This window comes from Gymnoscopelus braueri, assembly GCF_963280865.1.
Source record: "Gymnoscopelus braueri genome assembly, chromosome: 21".
Classification (NCBI taxonomy): Eukaryota; Metazoa; Chordata; class Actinopteri; order Myctophiformes; family Myctophidae; genus Gymnoscopelus; species Gymnoscopelus braueri.
Window position 1 is genome coordinate 26,051,634 of NC_137623.1, and position 22,141 is coordinate 26,073,774.

The window sequence follows — 22,141 nt, forward strand, 5'->3', positions numbered from 1 at the left end:
ACAGCTGAACTTGGTGCATAACATCTATATAAACAGCGCCCCTGTGTACCTATGTAATCTTTTTCAGAAGCGTAGCGAAGCCCATTCCCACCTAACCAGAGCCAGCATAGCAGACCTGACCATGCCCACGTTCACCACTGAAATGGGAAAACGCTCATTTAGATTTGGAGGAGCAGTTAACTGGAACTCGCTACCCCTGACCATAAAGAGCACCAGCAGCCATCTCCTTTTTAAGACAAGGGTCAAAGCATGGCTATTAGAAAACGTTGCCGAATAGTAGGGTCACTTATGTTAGCGATGTGATTATATGTATTTATGCTGTAGGTAGTGTAGTAATTGATTGTTTTATTTATTGTTTTATTTATTATTGTACTGTTTACCTGTATGTATTTTGTTGCAGTGTTGTTTGTCTCAGACCAAGGACCACAATGAAAACAAGTCGCAAGACTTTTCTGTGTCTGTATCCTTGACGTTTCTATGATGAACATGGTGTAACATGTGTTTTTCTCGTGTGTAACGTCTAATAAAATCAAATCAAATCAAATCAGTCTCATAAAACGTGCTGTAACTGTAGCGCTCTGTCTGTTCGGGTGTGCTGCACCTGGCACTTAACATGCATACGCTGTGGCCATTACTCAAGCACGTGTGTGTGTGCGTGCGTGCGTGCGTGCATGCGAGTGTGTGTGTGTGTGTGTGTGTGTGTGTTCGCATGAGTGTAATTCCACATGCGTGTTTGTGTCGGAGAGGGGGAGAAAAGAGGAAAAGAGAGTACTTTAGAGGATGTGCGCTACAATTTGTGTCTGAGGGCTCGTGCGCAATTGATGTATGTGTATGGGTATGGATTTACTGCTCGTAACGTGCGTGTTAGACCAAAGTGCTTCCTGGCTGGCCAGTCTGTGTTCTGCGCTGTTGACGGGTTCATTGTTTTGTGGCACATGAGGCTGCAGACAGGAAATGGGAAACACTGCCCCCCCTCCCCCAAACAGGAAGTGCAGACTCAATGAAGGGCGTGTCAGGAGGCCAGGTGCCCTCTGGAAATGCCATTCATCTAGACCACACAACACAGGCACACATTCTGGGTGTAGGACCTATGCAAAAAACAATAGTACCTATTTCTAATTCCAAACATTACATCTATTTATGACATGCCTCCCTATGACAGAAACTTTGATTAATCAGCCTGGTGGCTAGAGAAAAAAACCTTGGCATGTTATGTTTCTGCAAACCATGGATACGTTGATTGTCAATATTTCTTAACCAAAAATAAATGTCATAACATTTCGAGATGCAGACGAGGGATTCATATTTTCCCTGAAAATGTATGGGAACGGGAAATGAAGCCACTATCTCACCAGATTTTAGTGACAATGTCTGGGACATTAAACTTGTATATTTGCAGAAATTGTTTCTGAACTGAATAGACGTACGGTAACTTCAATGCAAGGCCACAATGCACGTGCCATGTAATATGGGCCCTTCAGCTATGTGGGGAGAGAACCAAAAAGCAAGTTCTATATCCTAAACCCTGTTCATGAAGACCCCATTATTTTGTTATCCACCTCTGTTCTGCCTGAATGGGTCATTCATATAACATAATACCACTTGACTGAAGGCTCCTTTAAATATTTTTATATATTAACTGGGACAAGTGAGATTCCTTTCATGAACTATTGTGAACAGTTTATAGGGGCCCACCTCTTGTGAAAATCTTTGATTTATTATAGATATCATATTGTTATAGTATTATCATCTATTTTTAAAGACAGACAAACTTGTGTGGTCTACAGCGGACAAACTGTACCTTCTCATCAGATTATGATGCATATAGAAACGGCACACATGCAAAATGGAGCATCACCGGACTCTTAAGTGGCATTTTCACCATCACACCACACCCTGTGGCACACTGTGAGGTGCCGTACTGTAAGCACACCACATTTGGACAACATTAGCTTTCAGTAAAGAGAAATACACACACACACACACGCAAAGACACGCACATATGCATGCACACACACATTATGTACGCACACACACACACAAGCATACCACACACGCACTTACTCTGCCTGTTTTTGGTTTCCACCAGGCCAAGGAAGAACCTCTGCGGCAGAGTTTTCACAACAGCCTATTATAGCTATATATAACTTTGGCGATTGGTTCATACAGGATCAACCCCATCCCCATTGGGCCGGTTAGATTTTCAACCGAAAAACGACTTATTCGACAGCCTCACCAGACCTTTTTCCTCAGAGATGAGTTTAGGCTGGGAACGAGGCCATATTATAGCACCACCAGAAGGCAGAGTTTAGCATACACATTTTTGGATATTACTCCTACATATTTTGTTCAAACATCACATGAATTGGTACACCTTAGGGGGCACGGTGGCGCAGTCGGTAGCGCTGTCGCCTCACAGCTAGAAGGTCCTGGGTTCGATTCCCGCCGGGGACGCTGTGGGCACTGGGGGCGTGTCTTCTCCTCCGCGTCATCAGCGCCCATACCCTAGGTGGGGTTGGCGAAAGGGCCTACTCTGTGTGGAGTTTGCATGTTCTCCCTGTGTCTCCTAGGCTAGTTAATACCCTCACAAAAACATGTAGTAATCCTGGTCACTATACCGCCTCCCCCATGACAGCCGGGGCGCCTGATGGAGGGGAAGGGAACTGGTTGGAATAACGTGTTCCTTCCACGCGCTACGTCCAACCAGGGAAACTCCCCCCTGTCAGGTGACAAGAAGGTCAGTTGGCTCTCATGCCTGAAGGAAGCATGAGCTCGGCCCTGGCCTCCCTACTGTGGGGTGACAGGTGTAATACTGGTGTAGGGCTGGTGTAGTGCCCAGGATCACTTAGAAAATTGGCACCGGGTGAAAAAAATGGGTTACAAAAATCGTGGGATAAATAAAAAGTTAAAAAAAAAGAATTGGTACACCTTATCTCTATCGTCATGTGGTGTATCTGCCACATTTTTCATTTTCCATTCTATTTGGCTACGATCGTCCTCCAAAGTTTGCAGGAGTCTGATTGTTCAAATCATTCCAAAGTTTGCAGGCCCTGGGTAGGCAACACGACCTGCCGAAGACCTGTTCTCTTACGAGCACACTTTTCTAGTTTAACACTGTTTTTAAACACTGTTTTCCCCCAGATAGTCCATGGGTCCAGATGTCGGTATCACTCAAGGTGGCAAAGGTTACTTATCAATTCTGAGAAGATCTAAGTCTGTAGATAATATTTTTGAGTCACAGCTAAATTCACAGCTAAATTAGTGTTGTCAGCTGCTAAAGTTACCCTACCCCATTGAAAAATAGCATTTAGACGCGGGTGCATATCTTGGTATTGGCTCATGTTCAGGACATATTTCAATGTTTTATATAGTGTTTGGTATCATTTTCCTTTATCCCCAATTTCTGCCTAAACCATATATTTTCTTTAGTTGTCCTTTCTAAACCAGACTTCACAACCACTTTTGTCTCATAAATGTGTAAAGGGCCAATTTCTCCAATGAAGGAAATAGGGCAAGTGCTTGAGCACTGGTTGGCTCCTACTGTATGTGATGGGGGAGTCAGTGCCAAAGAAAGAAATGTGCACTGTATTGTCAGATGTTATGGACTCAGGAAAGCTGAGACTTTACTGAGGAAAGAGTGCTTTGCAAACACGGCTCTTCTTTACTCTCTGTGCTGCTGTGGGAGAAGAACACATTGGCTTTCAAGCAAAACAGTGTTTTTAGGTGTGTTTGAGTTATGCTTTTCCTGAGGTTTTTCTCCTCCAAAACTGTACAGAGATGGCTTCAAATTTCAGTGAGGCCAAAATGCATGGAAAGCTTTATTTAAAACCCAAAAAATCATGCAATATGGGCCCTTCAGCTATGTGGGGAGAAAACCAAAAAGCAAGTTCTATATCCTAAACCCGTTGACCAAACGTTTGAATGGAAGGGGTACCTTTCCAGTCATCTGGTGTCGTCTCATATCCCTCCTAGTCAACATGTGCCGTCGCCAGTACGCCCTTCCAGTCAAACATTTGGCGTTTGGTCAAATCCATCCCAAAAAGTCACCCGTTTGCCGTCTTAGGAGTGAGAATGTGTTGGGTTATTAGAAGTCTCCTCAGTTTCCACAGAAAGACATTAGAAGGTGGCTAGATGGAGCGGAGCTGTCACCCAGGCATGGCAATTACGTGTCGCGTCCACAGCAGGGTACATAATGACTAAAGTCTGGTGAAATTTTGTCATGCTCCTGTCAGTGCCAATTAGCTGAGGCAGTTTCACGAATGGGCCGAGACGTGGCTTGTAACTGGATATTGACCTTTCTCACTTTTACACTCTACTCACGCAGCCACCCACATGCACATGCACATGCACATGCACATGCACATGCACATGCACATGCACATGCACATGCACATGCACATGCACATGCACATGCACATGCACATGCACATGCACACGCACACGCACACCCACACGCACACGCACACGCACACGCACACGCAACACCTAATGTACTTACAACCTTTGGCTGTAATGGAAAAGTAGTCACAACCTGGCTACATTTCTTTTGACTTCTGTATGTGTTGGATACCATCGGGGGGGGCTTGGTGAAACCATAGGTCCACGTGTGACATCCAGGCCTGCCCTGCCAACATGGCCATGCACGAGCAAGCAGTGGATCCAAATTTTCATTGGGTACTGTTTCCATGGCTGAACCCACACTCAGACCTCCACATGAAGTCTGGCTTGATGTGTTAAAAAAACAATTACAGACCTCAGTAAGTTGCGTGAACTTGTAAGGTCCACAGTAGGTTGTGTTAACCTGTTGAGTGTTTGCTATGGTAAAGCATTTTAAAATGAATGTGTCCAGACATTGCTGTCTTCCTGTCTGCCTATTTATGGCTTTTTTTATCTGTGTCTTTTCTTTGGGTCTTAAATCACTCTTGGGTGTGTTGTGACTGACTTTTAACCGCAACGATGTAGATGTATTGGGACATGTGACGTTGCCAACATTTCGGAGGTGATCTTTGTGTGTTGTTGTGTGTCAAACACATCCTCACTTCCCAAGCCCACAGTCAAGTGGGGAAGTGCACAGTACATCCACTGGAATGTGTGCGAATATCATGTGGAGTAATCCAGGAAATAAAACAAGTGGACACTGAGTGATGGTTGTCCTTATGTAATTTCTTGGCGGACCTCAGAGGTTAGGCTTATGCGTGAGCAGTGGCTTTTGAACTTGTGTCTTAGAACCGGAGAAGGGGGGGGTAGTCTGCTTTATATCATTAAACTCCTGCCTTCCGGTATTAGAACAGTTAACAAAACATGCCCCCCCCCACACACACACACACCAAGGTCCTTATTGTTACGTCTTGTGGACCGTAAAAGAAAATAAAATGTTTGTCTCCTCAAACATGGTAGCAGTATAGTAACAGTGATAAAACAACAATAAGATGGTTCAAAACAAGCACAATTCTATCTCTAGTATAGACTCTACTCCACTTGCTGTTTTTTCATCTTCTCTCGTCACTCTGCCTGTGAAGTCTACAGTTGTATGTTTGTGTACAGTATGTAGGCTTATGTATGCATGTATATGTATGTTGTATGCGTCTAATGAGGCCTCTAATGAATGTTTTCCTGACTGACTGCGTTAGATCTGCACTTATCATCTCCCAACTTATTCTCAGTTCAGCAGTTGAGATGAAAGAACATGCAAATTTCCCATTAAAAACCTGGATTTTGTGGCTGCTTGTAATGCAGATGTGCTTATACTGTAGATTGAAGGCTGCTGATGTACAATTTGGGAGCGTGTATAAGTGGGTAACATTAACTGCATCAAGCAGCAAGATATTTGAGTCCTGGGGATTTGCTTAGCTTAGTGCACTGGTGAACTCTCTCTCTCCCCCCAATGCCCCCGCCCCCCTTCTTTCATCCTCCCCTTCATCCCTGCTCTGCTCTGATCCAGTCATTGTTATTCTCCCCCACTCCATCCGATGCCCCGTGCCCCAATGGCCCCAAACTGTGCACACTTCCTTATTAACTGGTAGCCAATGAGAGAGCCCGGAGAGCCTCTCCATGGCGATGGAATGCCACTCTGCACTGGAGGGGCATTGTGGTGGACTCTGGACCATAATGAGGGCATGTCCGTTGGACCAGTCAGCCTGTGAATGGAGAGTGGCAGACGGAGGGATGGATGGATGGAGGGAGGTGGGGTGAGGAACAGCGTTTGAAATGATAAATAGGCATAAAGGTCTATCATCAGAGATGTGTTTGTGAAGCGCAAGTGACAGTGTGTTTACCTCAGTGGGCTCTGAGTTGCCCCCACCAGCCTGCACTTGCATGCGTCCCTCCCTCTTTGAAAAGGCCTCAAAGCTTGTGTGTGTCATGACACAATGGAAAATGTAAGCGGACACGGAATGAAATTAGGCTGAAATGCAAACAGACATCGCGTGTCAGTGTGTGCGTGGAGGGAGAGAGAGAGAGAGAGAGGGAGAGCTCAGTGAAGCCCGAACCCCAGCATTAATTGGGAATATGGCTTTAAATGCCACCATGTGTTGCTGCAACTGTGAAAATATCCCAGGCGGCCTCTTCCTGCGCTTCCTAACCTCCCCTGATAGGAGTGCGGGCCGGCAGTAATGGTGAGCGGAGAGCTGATTTCTGCAGCCTAGCGTCTGTTGACACAGCTGTACTGTTGCTACAAGTATGAACCTATTAATATGTGTGGAGCCCTTAAAGCCCTCTGAAGTTGTTGTGTGCAGCGGAAGCCAAACACAAACACTTGTGGGTTTTATTTGGCCTGCTCCATCAGCTGCTCCTCACTCACAGACTCATTGCTTCAGCTCATGCTCACATACGCACGCCACGCACACAGAGACGTGCAGCAATAAATACACACAAACTAATTAAAAACGCACTTGGGGGCACAAACCCTGCCGGCACCAACATCTTTTGTTCTACGTCTCTCTTCCTGAGATATGATTATGTCCTGATGATGTCATTTTGACCATGACCTTGATAGTGATTTTGATCTTTGATCTTCTTGACCCAAAGGTTAATTATCTCCTTGGGGCAGCTGATCATTGTCGGCACGTTTCACTAAAGTCTGCCCATTCGTTCAAGTTATTTCGTTCACATACAGTACTCGAACACACACACACACACACACACACACACACACACACACACACACACACACACACACACACACACACACACACACACACACACACACACACACACACACACAGGACAAATAACAAGACCCTGCAAGGCAAGGTAAAACATATTTTGTCATTGAGACAAATGTACAGTCCACACTGACACACAGGCATGTGTGTACTGACTGAAGGAAGGAATGTGTGCGTGTAGTGAACAACACACAAGCACGTGCGAGTGTGTGTGTTGTATACCCCACCTCTATGCGCAAACCTCTATCAAAGAAGCCGTCTTTCCTATGTGCTTTCCTGAGTGTGTGCGTCTTGTATAGCTGTGTTTTGAATAACCTTTATCGCTCTTCTTCCTCTATTTTGTCCTTTTCTGTCTCTCCTTTCTCTCCTCATTTCTGTGAATGCCACTCCGTCAGCCTCCTGTCCTCCATCACTCACCCCCCGACGTCGGACACAAAGACCCCAGAGACCTACATCTCTGCAGAGAGCGAGGGAGAGAAGGGAGAGAGAAACGGCAAGAAGGTGTGTTTCAATGTAGCGGGCGATGAGCAGGAGGACTCCGGACATGACACCATCAGCAACAGAGACTCCTACAGGTGACGTGAGAAAGAAGTCCGGATGGATAAAGAAAAATAGAGATAGTAAAGATTCAGAGACAGGGTGACAGAAAGGGATTAGAGCGGATGAAATATTACTAATCACAGAAATAGCAGGAGGAGGAAGTAATGAAAAGATCTATGTTTGTCCATCTATGTTTGTACAATATAGGGTTAAAAGAATGAATGATGATGTAACGGCTGTCTTCTCTACCTGCTTCTCTACAGTGATTGTAACAGCAACAGGAACTCTATCGTCTCCTTCACCAGCATTTGCAGTAGCCACTGTAGCTCCTATGTACACAGCGATGACATGGACTCGGGTACAGTACACTATCTATTGTAATTGTGTAACGGGAAAGGTTTACACATTTTTATTTTAAATGTCAAATCTTGACAAATGTTGACAGATCTTCTCTTATGGGGGTCCGCAGTTAAATAAGTATTAATTTTGGTGTTCTTGACATGAGAATGTTTGAGAACCACTGATGTAGAGTACATTAATCCATTTAGACACCAATACGTAACTACTGTATACCTTTCAATCCGGGAACCCCTTTTGGTGTAGTTCTTGCTGTATACAGTATATAGTAGGTTAAGTGGACCACACGACAGGACAGTGTATGGTTATGAAAACAAGTGTGATACAGGGGCAACAATTTTATGGGGCAATGACTCCATATTACCTCCCCACCCCCACATATATGTAATGAAGTTTATACAATAAAAGTCACTATATTTTGCAAACTCACTACTGTACATGGCTCAAAACCACTTACACATGACAGCCCAATGGGTTTAGAAGGCACATTGTGGCACACACGCAACCAATAAAAAGCCTGCATGACGCGGACTTTTTACAGTACAAACGTGCGGTCCAGTGTATCGTCTTAAAGGGCTGCGGTTGTTCGAGTAGAATATTCTGTTTACAACGAGACCACGCTGTGATAAAACACAAGTCATGGCTCCAGCTGAACGCTGTAATCCCCAGCCCTGGACGACCACAACATAGAATGATGGTCCTATAACTGACAGGTCATGATTACAATCTAACTGCATGATTATACCTTTTAGGGCCCAAGAACAAAAACAAGGCCTGAAGATGAAACTAATTGATTATGGCAGGCATTCGGCCACAGCACTCACAAGGGTTTCGGTTAACATTTTCCACAGCTGTGCGTCCAGTCAAATATCCCCCCCTCATCTCTCCCTCCGTACTGTAGCTGTCTCTGTCACGCACGCACACACACGCACACACACACGCACATGCACACACACACACACACAGTCACGTCCGCACTTCACATCTGTGTGATGTCAGATATGCCCTCATCAGAAGCTAATCACATGCACGCACGCACACACACACACACACACACACACACACACACACACACACACACACACACACACACACACACACACACACACACACACACACACACACACTTAAAACATTCAGACACACACGACACTCACTTAAGACCTGCCAAAACATGCTCTGTTGATTCTAAATTGATAACACATGCTAATTGAGCAGCAGTGCACGTGGTGGGAGAGGTTTGTGTTGAAGTGTGTGTGTATGTTTGCAAGCATACGCATGTGTGTTTGTGTGTGTTCACAATTGCATGTGTTTCATGTTTGCGTTTTGTGCATGTAATGCATGTTTATATCGTCGGGTGAAAACCCTGTGTTCCAATTGATTGAATGTAATTATTTTGCAGTCACAATCTCTTGTTTAAACTATTCATGGGTTAAATCTTTATAAAACCCACAGACAGAATGAACCATTTTCAACCTGGCATTCCTATTTTCAATTTTTTATAAGAATAGAAGAAATGGCAGCTCTACAAGCTCACAAAACATCACATTGTGACGTGCTGTGAGCTTGTAGATCGGCTATTCGGCAATCCGTTATTCTTGCGTGACGCTGTCATTTGACAAAGTTTTCTATAGGGCATTCATTTATGAAAACCCCCCGCATAAAAACAAGAAATATGGAGTTAAAAGTTTTCTGCCCGACAGCAACGATACGGTACTGACTAATGCTGAAATGCCCCCCCCTGTAGGAGATGAGATGCCCACGAGTGTTTGGCTGTCCCATGACAAGCAGAAGAAACTGCACAGCTTCCTGGAACATCTTTTCAGCCAGGTGAGTCATTTGCTCACTGACGGACCAACCATATGAATGAATGAAGCAAATGAATTATGACTTGGGGGATTATGACTAATGATGTGTAAATAAATGATGTTGGACAGAAGATGTACTGTATGACTTGTGACTTACATCATATGACCTATGGTGGATGATGTATGACACGTAATTGTTTTGGTTGGTATGGCTAATGAATTACGTCAAATGACATGGCATGTGACACATGATTTAAATCATGAGACTGGTGTGTGTAGTGTAACTAATGATGGTCCCCTGTAGTTCCTTAAGGTAGAGCTGCTAACACCGGTTCCTGACAGCCAGCGAACGAGGCCAACCGTTGACGAAATTGTGCGCGAAACTGTTCTGATACAGTATGTAGCATTGCCTTGTCATAACAACCATAGCCCGAACCAGTCAAATTAAATGGGGGCATAAACAACAAATAAACTAATAATTATGACTATAAATAATAATAATGAATGAGAGGATCAAGTAATGTCTCTGCTTCATCAAGCTACGGTGCACACACAACACACACAGACACACACACACACACACACACACACACACACACACACACACACACACACACACACACACACACACACACACACACACACACACACACAGAAATGTACTCCTTAAACTGTACATGCATGCACAGACACACCGTATGCCTAGACAGGTTTCCCTTAAATATGAGACTTTCCTTAAATAAGAACAACCACTAGATACAGTCTCACTGTACTGTTTGACTGTCATCCTGAAATATAAATATGAAGAAATGAGGCTCTGTACTGTTCGATGACAGTTCGAACAACCCTGTGTCAGGAGCAAAGTGAGCTGGAGAAGCTACTTTGTTGTCCATCCAGCATCTACTATGCCATTTGAGCATCAAATCGTTTTTCCTTAACTCTTAATAAAGCTCCTGACAATCATTCCAGAAATGGGCGCAGAGCAGTGTGCAGATCTCGACCAATACAAATTGTTTGGGGTGTTTGGGACACAGCCGCAAAAACTTGTTCAAATAGAGATAGAGCGAACAAATGTTTGAGGGTTGAACTTCATTGCTGCACAGCAGCGCGCTGTTGCTTGTGGGACGTCAGGGCAGTCTGATCGAAACGCTTTTTTGCCCCGTTTTCTCCCCAATTTAGTCGTTATGCCAATTAATTCCTCCTCACACACATTTGTGTGTTGGCCATATTAGATAATTACTACTATTTTCAGTAACTTTGACTTGTATTTGTTTTTGATTCTGTATGGAAACGCATTAGCAAATGTATGTTTCTCCTCTCTTGACCCTTGACCCCTGCTGCTTTCGTGTCATGGTTCATGCGTAGGAAAGGGAAATTGGGATATGCCCTAAGCTATGACCCTTGACCTTGCCTGTAACCTTCTGGGCAAAGGTTGACATTGAGGGCGTGACCCTTTTTCCTCTGACGCGATACCCGGCGAGGAAGCGTTTTAATTAAGTTTTTGAATGAGGACGTCTCCATCGGCAGTGAAAGAGCAGAAATCACGCTGTGCTGCCTCTGCAGTTCTGAGCTGCTTCCGGCCATTTGTTTTATTGTAGAGCAGCTTCCCCCCACGCTTTGTTTATATACTGCATAGCAATTGTATTCACTGGGTCTCTGTGGGACTGTGTGTGCGTGCGTGTGTGTGTGCACGTGTGCTCGAGTGTGTGTGTGTGAGAGGGAGAGGGAGAGGGAGAGAGAGAGAGGGGAGAGAGCGACCAGACCAGGTGTTGTGTTATACTGTATGTGTTCAGGCAGCACTTTTTGCCTTCCCTTCCACTTAACTGCCAGCTTTACACGCATGAAGACACATTGCGTTGAGCATTTGGATCCTGTGAACCTGACTCATGCACAGTATTACAGTATGTCCACAATCACACCCTTTCCCCTCCCTCCCTTCAAGGTGGACTCTATCATAAGCATGCTGAGAGGCGCCGTGGTCGCTCGAGCCTTTGAGCAGACCAAGTGTTTCACGCCTGGCCGAGGATTACAAGGTACTCTAAAGACAGCACACTGTCTCTCTCTCTCTCTCTCTCTCTCTCTCTCTCTCTCTCTCTCTCTCTCTCTCTCTCTCTCTCTCTCTCTCTCTCTCTCTCTCTCTCTCTCTCTCTCTCTCTCTCTCTCTCTCTCTCTCTCTCTCTCTCTCTCTCTCGTGTGCACGGCCCTGTCAAGCCCATTCCTCTCCACTTCCTGCTCTGTTCTGCTCTCAACCTAACCTCACTCCGTCAAATGGAAGAAGCTTGCGACACACATTTTGTTTCACAGCGTACTTGCATCTGAGACTCCGGGCGCAGAATCGATGACAGACGGAGTTTCATTTTTTTTCAAGCTACTAGGCAGGTGATTGGATGATCCCGCCCCTAGCAGCCGCTGATTGGTTCGTATGCGCAGCGGTTCGGGCAGCTTTACTCTGTGAGCAATCCCAGACCCTCCTTCCTGAAACCAAATGCAATGCAATGCATGAGATTTCCGGAGGGAGGGGGTGTTTACCAGGCTACTCTCAACCTGCATCTGTCTACTTTGAGATTTTTCTTCCATGACACCATGTCGTTTCACAGTGCATCACCGCTTGAGCAATAACAGGTGTTTCTCTTATGAAACCACATTTTATGCCTGTATATGAAAAGAGAAAAAAATCACATACAAACATGAAAGTTAATCTTTCAGCGTGAAATAAAAGGCTGATGCTTTCTTTCTTTCTTTGACTGCCATCCTACACTTTCCTGTCAAACTCTGTGTTTTATGTCTGCCTATGGGTTTCCTGTGAATATGGTGATTTCTTTTTTGCTGTGTGTGTGTGTGTGTGTGTGGGGGGGGGTGGTGTACTGTAGTTGTATCTGTGCTTTCAGAGTCCTTGCTGGGCTGCACGGTGGAGACTGGGAGAAGTAAGATAACATTGGAAGGACTCCAGAATCCAACCATGCACAGATACAAAACACTGTAGAGAAAACATAGCTCACACTGAAAACACTGCAGCCTCCCGCGCAATGTTCTGCAACTTCCTGTCATGGTCTGTGTGTGTGTGTGTGTGTGTGTGTGTGTGTGTGTGTGTGTGTGTGTGTGTGTGTAAGTGTGTAACATACGGGGGTGGTAGGCAGATTCCAGCTGCTGAAAAGGGCAAAGTCCCATTCCTCCCATCCTCCTCTGTCCTTCATCTCTCCCTTCTTTTATTTCCATCGTCCCCTGTTACCCCAAAGCTATCCCACTGTGCCCTTGTTCTCTCTTCAGCGCACAATGGAATGGGAACAGTGCCCACTTTAGTTGTCTACTCACCTCCGCCCTGTGGTTTATTGTAGGGTTCCTTATCAGCCAGCAGGGAAGGTGTCACAGTAGGAATGCTTGTGTCCGCATGATTTGGTTTGTAACTGTATTGTCTCAATGCCACCTGCTGATGTATAACATCAACATTGTCCATTGCTTTGCTTTATATTATCTCTTACTGGAAACTGTGCAGGAACTGGAGAAGCTTAATGTATCTCCATCGGTTCCTAAAAATAAAATGGCTGTGTCTATAGAATTCTGTTTCGATGAGTCGACTCATTTTGGAGATTAGATAGCAAAATGCAATGCTCAAAGGCATGGTTGTTTTTGTGTCTGAGTGATAAACACAAGGTCGCCAGACTTGGCAAAGAACAGCATATACTGTAAGGCATTCGCTCAGGTCTAATAGAACCAAAACAAAATAGCTCTGTGTCCTTGAATGGGAATTACTGAAAAAGGCAAAGAAGGTTCTCTGACTGTAAGTCTGAGCACAGGAGCAGATTAATGAGTTATGTGGTATGTTTTCAAATGTGGATCGTCCAAACACACATCCCCATTTCACACCCAGTTCTCCTCTCATATCGGTCTCTTGTGAGTGCGAATACATTGATTTGAAAGTGGGTTTTTGTTTATATGGGTCTGCGGATATCTGTGTGAATGAGGGTGTTTGTGTGCATAGCCAAATGCCCTCATTTCTGTGCCAGTTATGTGTGTGTGGTTGAAATAGGATTATCTAACTAAGTGGAGCATTCCTGTATCTGATCATGTGTGTTCGTGTACATACAGTACAGAAACATACAAATATAAAATACGCACGCACGCACGCACGCACGCACGCACGCACGCACGCACGCACGCACGCACGCACGCACGCACGCACGCACGCACGCACGCACGCACGCACGCACGCAATATCCCACACCACTCCTCTCGGATACACACAAGCACAAACACACATGTCATCCCCTTGAAGCCGCCGTGAAACGGCCACCCTGTTATCACATATCTGAGCTCCCTCTCTGTTTCCAAAGTAAACTCAAACAAAGTAAACATTACAAGCCCCTCTGTCTCGTTCCTATATCAGTAGCATCAGATTGACGTGCTCCTGTGTTCGCGTTCTGCCACTGCCAAGATGAGACGAGATACCAGACAGTCTGAAAGCGAATTTCTGTATTGGGTCACACTAATGAAACCGCCTGAATAATGAAGCACTCATTAACACCAGGGTCTCGTTTGGTGACTACATTAGGAGAGAAAGGGGGAGAGAGAGAGAGAGAGAGAGAGAATTGAGAAAAGAGAGCTAGAATGTGAGAGAGACAGAAGTTCCCTCAGATGAATTTAATGGAAAAAGAGAGGGGCAGAAGCACATTGGGGGAAAAGAGAAAAATAATGAGTTGAGTCCCACCAATAGAACATCTCTCCTCTTCCACTGTCTCTCTCTCTCTCTTTCCATCTTTTCTGACTCATGAATAATGCAAGAGGTGGATGAGGGCAGTTTGTCATATAATCTGCTTTCACTTTATGCAAAAACTCTGCCTCATAACTCTATTTGGCCCAAACTAATTTGTTTATCGGTGTGTGTGTGTGTGTGTGTGTGTGTGTGTGTGTGTGTGTGTGTGTGTGTGTGTGTGTGTGTGTGTGTGTGTGTATCTATCAGAGTTCCAGCAGGAGATGGAGCCCAGGGTGAACTGCACTAAGAAGCTCCGTCTTCACGTCAAACAGGATCCCTGGAATCTGCCTGGCAGCGTTCAAACCCTCACGCACACCATCGCCAAGTTTGTTGAAGGTTAGCATGCGCGTCTCCGTCTACCACAATGGTTCCCAAACTGGGGGTCGGGTCCCCAAATTATTTTGGGGGGTCCCCAGATGATTAGTGTACATATTACGTAAGAAAGTGGCAAACATTGTGAAAATAGCCGATCTGCGAGGCGTTGTGAGCTTAGTAGTTTGGCTATTTTCACAATATTTATCTGTGGAACAGAGTCAAACTAAATGTAATGCCTACAATTCCATGTGCTTGTCAGGGTGGGGAGTTCCCAGTACAAATATGATTTTTTTGGGGCGGTCGCAGCCTGAAGAGTTTGGGAACCCTTGGTCTACCAGTGGTGGAAGAAGTACTCTGATTTTGGAAAGTAGCAATACCACAGTGTAAAGATGCTTTGTTACAAGTAAAAGTCCTGCATTCAAAATGACTGAAAGGGATTGTAGGCAACATTAAGCCTACATTTTAAGAATATGTATATACATATATTTTGCATTTTTTCCCCTCTATCAGCCACTATATAATGATGCTGGGGTGTTTTCCTGCATTGAAACACAGTCCTCTTTCTGAAATCCGTATTTTCCCTACTATTTATGTTTGTCCGGGACGTAAATGCATGGACGCGCATGTGCGCGTCCGTGCGCGTCTGTGCCCGTGTGAACTGTTCGGGTGAAACCGAATGGGACCGAGTGCAGCCGCCAAAAATGGAACGAGCCGCCATTGTTTTCTCTGTGGGCAGTTTCAACGTTTTACTTTCGATTTTAAAACGCTCTCAAACTTCTTTTTTGAGGCGCGGAATTTACTTTTAAGATATCGTTTGGATAGAATTTAGTTGTTTAACTTCATATATGTGGTCAATTTATCATGAAATTTAAAAATATAAATTCAGAGAACCGGCAGGGGCGGGCAGTGACAGCATTGTATCCGAATAAAGCAACCTATTTTCGGCATGGCCCGTTTAGAAGTCCCCCCTGCGTCACCCCCTGGTGGTCGGGGAAACGAACTGCTGATGAGGAGGGGGCGGGGGGGGAGTGGAGGTGCGGTGTTTGACAATATTTTTTTTCTTTTTTTTACCTCTGAACTCGCCTACAATCCCTTTAAGTCAAAGTACAAAATAAACACATATATCATGTTATTGTAATTAATGTAATTAGTGTATTTACTGATCATTAACCACTTAAGCCCTATTTTATACTTCCGCTATTCAAAGATAGCAGATCTACAAGCTCACAACGTGTTGCATTGCAATGCATCGTGAGCTTGTAGATGCTATTTGTGTCCATGTGCATGGACATCTGTCCATATGTACACCCACTAACACGCGCACACAAGTCTTCAGCCACATGCACACATGCACATGCTCAGACATAGTTACAGTACATGCAATATTTGTAATACTGTACATGAAAAACTGTTCTAGACAGTACATGGGAGGTCATATTTAATATATATATGTTACATTGACAAATTCTCCAGTGTCCTGCATCTTATTTACTGCAAACATAACTCTCCCAGACTACTAAATACACTGATCTCCCTGAGCTCTTCCATACATAAACTGGAAAGTCATAACAGTTGGGCCTGAAGCCCAGTGACTTATAGAGCTGAGGACCTGTGCGCTGTGAGCATTCCTTGATTCACCACTATTTATCTAGGCAAGGACCTTAGCCTTCCCCTGTCCCCAATGGGAGCGTGGTTTTTGTGTTTGTTGGCACACAGATTAAGCAGACACGCACACACACACACATGCACACACACGCACACACACACACACACACACACACACACACACACACACACACACACACACACACACACACACACACACACACACACACACACACACACACACACACACACACACACACACACACACACACACACACACACAGAGAGAGAGAGAGAGGCACACACACACACACACACAGAGAGAGAGAGGCACACATACAAACAACCTAAATCCTTGGCTAGTCACATTATACTCCTGGGAAAGATGAGCTGGCCGTTATGAGCAGAACTAATGCAGCCTGGCTTGTGTGCACTGCTTGCTGTACTCTACCTCTCGTCATAATGGCTTTTTATTCCTTTGAGCAACGTCCTGCCAAGGTTTTTACTGTTCTGTACATTAGTACCAGTGGTTCTGATATGAATATAAACAATACAGATTTATGTTATTATCTTTCTCTGTGCCTGGCCTTATGATGTTTGGACTTCCCTCACATGTGAAGATAAACAGCCAGGGAGTCTGCCTTGGCTGAAGCAGAGTGGTCATGTCTCCCACACTGCTTATGGCTTCTGCAGGCTTGGCTGGCCTTATGGGTCACAGCCGTAATGTGCAGACACAGCAGCGGAGGAAAGGTTTTTAGGGAGTTTATATATGGACGTCTGGGGTATTATTTGATCATTAATGTTTGATTGATGATCTTGTTTCCTTTTCCTAGAGGTGAAGACACGAGTGCTCTTGGTCTTACTTCAGTATACAGGTTGGTCCTATACTCTGTGTCTGATCTCATATGACTATACTATACAACCTAATAAAGATAACGTGTTTGAGAGGGATAGAGAAAAAAAGAAAGAAAAAGAGGCGGTTACCTAAATAAATTAAAATAAATGTTATATCTGCAAGCTGTGCAGGATCCACTTCTTTGCTCCAACACTCATGTATACTGTAGTAGCAGTCGGTAGTAACAAAGACACAGAAATATCAACTTCAAAGCGGACATGCTTACTGTTATGAGCTCAACAACTCCTCTAAATAATAAACTAACATTGCGTCTGATCCATATTATATTTAACTCTTGGCAATAATACCGCTACCACAGTCAGACACAAACTCGTCTTAGAATTATGCTGATGTGAACAGGCCTCAGGCGCCCGTTTTCGAACCGCTTAAGAAAAACAGGGTAATAATAACCGCGCAGAAAAACTCAATACTCAATAGAGGGAATGGCTAATAGTGTCAGAGGAATCTGCACCCACTAAATGCTGCACATTATGAATTCCTGAGGGGTTTGCCAGATCATTCGGAAAACTGATAAACTTCTTTGGTGCCCTCGCCCGAGTGGGGAGGGGTGTTCATTTTTCAGGAAATTATGGCAGCCAATTATTTTCCGCTCAGGCACACCTGTCATGTGCTCTCATGTACTTCTGATAGAATATTTAATATCCTGGGGAGGATGATAAAATTGACTGAGGCTTTTAATTACCATCTTTAAAGCTCCAGAAATTGCCCCCTTGAATAAACTGACCCAAATAAGTCAGCTTAGTTATCATACCACCAACTAATGCCGCCTAATTTCTTTCATTCCTCTACCTCCCAACCTTTTTTCTTTTCATTTTACACGTCTAGTCATATATTCACTTACTTTTATATAGAGCATTAAATTACACAGTATATTACCACCGCCATTACATTATCGTATAACCATTTATGTTTTAATATTAACCTTCAATGCTATCTCTCTCTCCCTCTCATCCCTGCATTTTTCCAACTCTCAAATATTCTCACATTATATTCTGCCCCAGACTCAGAGATCCAGTTACGCCGTGACATGGTGTTCTGTCAGTCATTGGTGGCAGCAGTGTGTGCCTTCTCACAACACCTCCTGGCTGTGCTCAACCAGGTAAAACACTGCTACATGAATAACATAGAGGAAACGTAGGGGATTAGTGTCAGCGCTATGTGTTTAACATTCACAATCTATGAGTAAAATAAGACAATCACAAGAATAGTGAACTATAAAGACTATAAGACTGTAAAGGTACGTAAGTACGTGCGTGTGCATGTGAATACACCCATCCAATAATCATTTCAATTCTGACCTGTATTCCCTACTTACAGGTCCACAATGTGGGCACGGGTCCTGAGCAGGATAGCCCAGATACCCAAGACCCTCAGGAGTCCGTGGAGGCCAGCCATCGCTGGCTGGAGCAGATTGCCAGTGCTGGGCTACTCCTCCACTTCCAGTCACTCCTCTCCCCAAACCTGGTAAGTACGCAATAAAATCTTCAGTGTTCATGTAACGCTGAGAGTTTACACTCTCATTCAACTGGTTTGATGTCCAGACGTTCATACATGTTCATTATCCACCCGCCATCCAACTGCATTAATTATACCATCCTATTTCTAAATCTGCACCAACCGCATCACATTATTATTATTTTCCTGATGTTAGTTTTCTTATAAACAATGTTAATCACCACTGTCTGTCGCGATGTAGTGACTGTATATAATCCATATCTATGGTAACAACAAGACGGAGCTTCATTCATGCCATGTCTGCTTTTTATATGCGACTTTTGGGCTAATTTGGTGCTTGTTTTGGGCTTGTTTTCATAGACCTGCCTGCTTATTTCTCTCGCAAGATCTGGCAACACCGGTTGCATGCTGTTGTTGGCAACGTGCAGTAGGCGGCTAATTTGTGCCTGATGTAAAATGACGTAATATTAGAATACTAGAATTTAATTCCCGCATTATTTCACCTGCTTTTTATCCAATATTAATTAATAATTATATTTGATTGACCCAAATCCACCTAAACTGCGGTTAACTGCGGCAACCGCGGCTAACACCATGATCCGCGCATCTCACGCACGCACGCACGCACGCACGCACGCACGCACGCACGCACGCACGCACGCACGCACGCACGCACGCACGCACCGCCTTTAATTACTAGACAGCTACAGTAGATGAGGCTGACAGTATAACGCCAAAGGACCAGCATCGCAGTAAACAAGATTGCAGTCTCCAATATGGGTTTCAACACTAGTCACTGTCGGGGAGAAACTTTGTACCTCCATATTTCATTCCATTTAATGAATGAATGCCCTATTTCAAACTTTGTTGTTTGACAGTGTTGCGCAAAAGTAGCGGAAATAGCTCCACAAACTCAACAGAGTTACAGTAACTAAAGGAGTTGTTGACGAACAAGTCACGTTTTTCGCTTTCACCATCGAGGCGCTAGTCATTACTGTTCTTTGTCAGAGTTAACAGTGAAGGTTTTGACGTCTGATACTTTGTCTGAGAGACGTTTAATGGGATTAAATTAAAGCCGACTGCAAATGTGGCTATTACAGTCTGACTGACGGATTCATTTTTAGCGCGTGACTTGGATGAATCATACTCGTTCACTTCACTCGTCTGGGAAGAGCATTGCTGTCTTTTGAGAGATAATTACTTTCAGAGAGAAGAAGCCCAAACAAAAGGTTTGATTGGCTGATGGTCTTTATTATAACATGGCTATTTTCACTTATTTATCTCCATGGTTTTTGGTATTGTGAATTCAGTCCGAGATCTTTTCTTTTCTTTAGCAGCTTTCAGTGTGAGGACAGATGAGGCATTTGGATGTACAGTTGCTAGTGAGGAGATAATTTATTTTCCCTTCCACTGGGAAATGGGTGCAGGAAGTGATTTACTGTAGTGTTTTATTTGGGATGTAGGTTAGAGAACTGTGTCGTAGGCTTACATCAACACGACACGTGCACACACACACACACACACACACACACACACACACACACACACACACACACACACACACACACACTATTTTATACTTTGTTTGGCTATTCAAAAATGTTGTATATTGTATATCTGCTATTTTTGAATAGCCAAAGAAATGACACAAATGCGTTCCCGGATTGAATGGGTTAATTAATGCCGGAACTGACCGGAGCTCAGTCAGTCACCTCAGAATTATTAATAATCTTAGTGAAATTTACCTGAGTTGCAACTTTACTTGGACCACTTGTTTCCCTATTCACCAAATTTCTTTGCCATAAGTAGCCAACATGAGCTTGTAGATCTGCAATTTTTTGGGTGAATATCCCCCCCAGAATAGGCATGCTGGCCTTCATGTGCTTAATTCAACTTTATCGTTTTCCCCTTCATGTCCCTTCCCGTGGCTCGTAATGGAGAAAAGTCCCATGGACAGTGCTGATCGTTGTGTGTAGGGAGTGTGTGCGATATTAATCATAGCGAGACAGACAGACAGACATCACTGTTTGGTTTCTTAGCCTGCTTACTTTTCATGGTTGTAAATAGAGTTTACAAGTTAGTTAAGAAATTCACGCTGAGAATCTGCTCCAATTTCAAAGCTGGTTATGACATCATATAGAGTGCTCTGATATCAGTTAATAGTTGCCATTCGCTCTGAATTTTCAAACGGCAATGCACCTACGGCTCAGAATTTCAGAACGAAACCTAGATGCTTCCCTAATTGAATTCCCCCCTCTGTAGCAGTCCTACACAAACAGTCAGAAGAGAAATGAAGGAAGTGAAGGCACAGTTGATGAAAGAGCAAGCAAGAGAGGGGGAAAAAGCTGTTTCTACGCGCCTCCCCCACCTATGTTTTGACAGAATCGTTCATAAAATACATAAATAATGTTTAGCGTTTCTGCTAGTGCTAGTATACTCTGATGTGAGTGCTCTGATTAATAAATGCTTTCTTTGATGGGGAAACATCATTATGTTGTTATTTGGCCTTGGGCTATTATATGGTTAAATCATTTTATGAAAAAAGTCAACTAAATAAAATCAGGGTCATGGGCTCCAGCACCTAAGAATTTACAACTTAAGCACTGCCTAGTGGTATTGTTGGACCTTAATGTGTGTTATGTGAAGTCCACATACAACATGGTCGCATATTTTGTCAGGTCACTAAATACACACACACACACACACACACACACACAGGCCAGCAGCAGATGTGGTTGTTTGTGTCTGAGGATGTCGAGAGCGGATGTTTGAAAAGGAAGCGCACACATGCATGCCTCCCTCCACATACACTCGCCAGCCGCGCACGTACAGTACAGCGTACACGCACACCCGTAAACAGACGCATGCAGGCAAAGAAAAACATGCCCAAAACAGGCACAAACATTCTCTGGACTTGCTGACAGACCTTCAACATGCACCGATACTGTACACAGATGTGCATGTGTTGTTGTCACGTGCGTAAACACAAGCAAGGGCCTCAGATGGGTTATGCGTGCATATTGCTAAATGGGGGAGATTTAGGTGAACATGGGCATGACATGACGTCCTTATGGACTTCATATTTTGTCTCTTTACAGACCGACGAGCAAGCTATGTTGGAGGACACTGAGGTGGCCTTGATTGACCTGGAGAAGGTCACTTTCTTCTTCCGGCAGTTTGAAGGGGAGCCTCTGGTGGCAAGTATGTACACTACAGCAGTGGTTCTCAAACT

At 44.2% G+C, this 22,141-nt stretch overlaps 1 protein-coding gene across 1 annotated transcript in view; it reads left to right on the forward strand.

Moving 5' to 3' along the window:
• Positions 1 to 22,141, forward strand: part of prex2 (phosphatidylinositol-3,4,5-trisphosphate-dependent Rac exchange factor 2) — a 149,295-nt gene that overhangs the window by 94,402 nt on the left and 32,752 nt on the right. Inside the window, exons 26-34 of the mRNA XM_080417598.1 lie at positions 7,559 to 7,738; positions 7,967 to 8,061; positions 9,808 to 9,890; positions 11,811 to 11,901; positions 14,826 to 14,954; positions 17,372 to 17,413; positions 18,456 to 18,553; positions 18,772 to 18,918; positions 22,008 to 22,110. Of these exons, the coding sequence (XP_080273724.1) occupies positions 7,559 to 7,738; positions 7,967 to 8,061; positions 9,808 to 9,890; positions 11,811 to 11,901; positions 14,826 to 14,954; positions 17,372 to 17,413; positions 18,456 to 18,553; positions 18,772 to 18,918; positions 22,008 to 22,110 (968 nt within the window). The remainder of the gene's footprint in view (positions 1 to 7,558; positions 7,739 to 7,966; positions 8,062 to 9,807; positions 9,891 to 11,810; positions 11,902 to 14,825; positions 14,955 to 17,371; positions 17,414 to 18,455; positions 18,554 to 18,771; positions 18,919 to 22,007; positions 22,111 to 22,141) is intronic.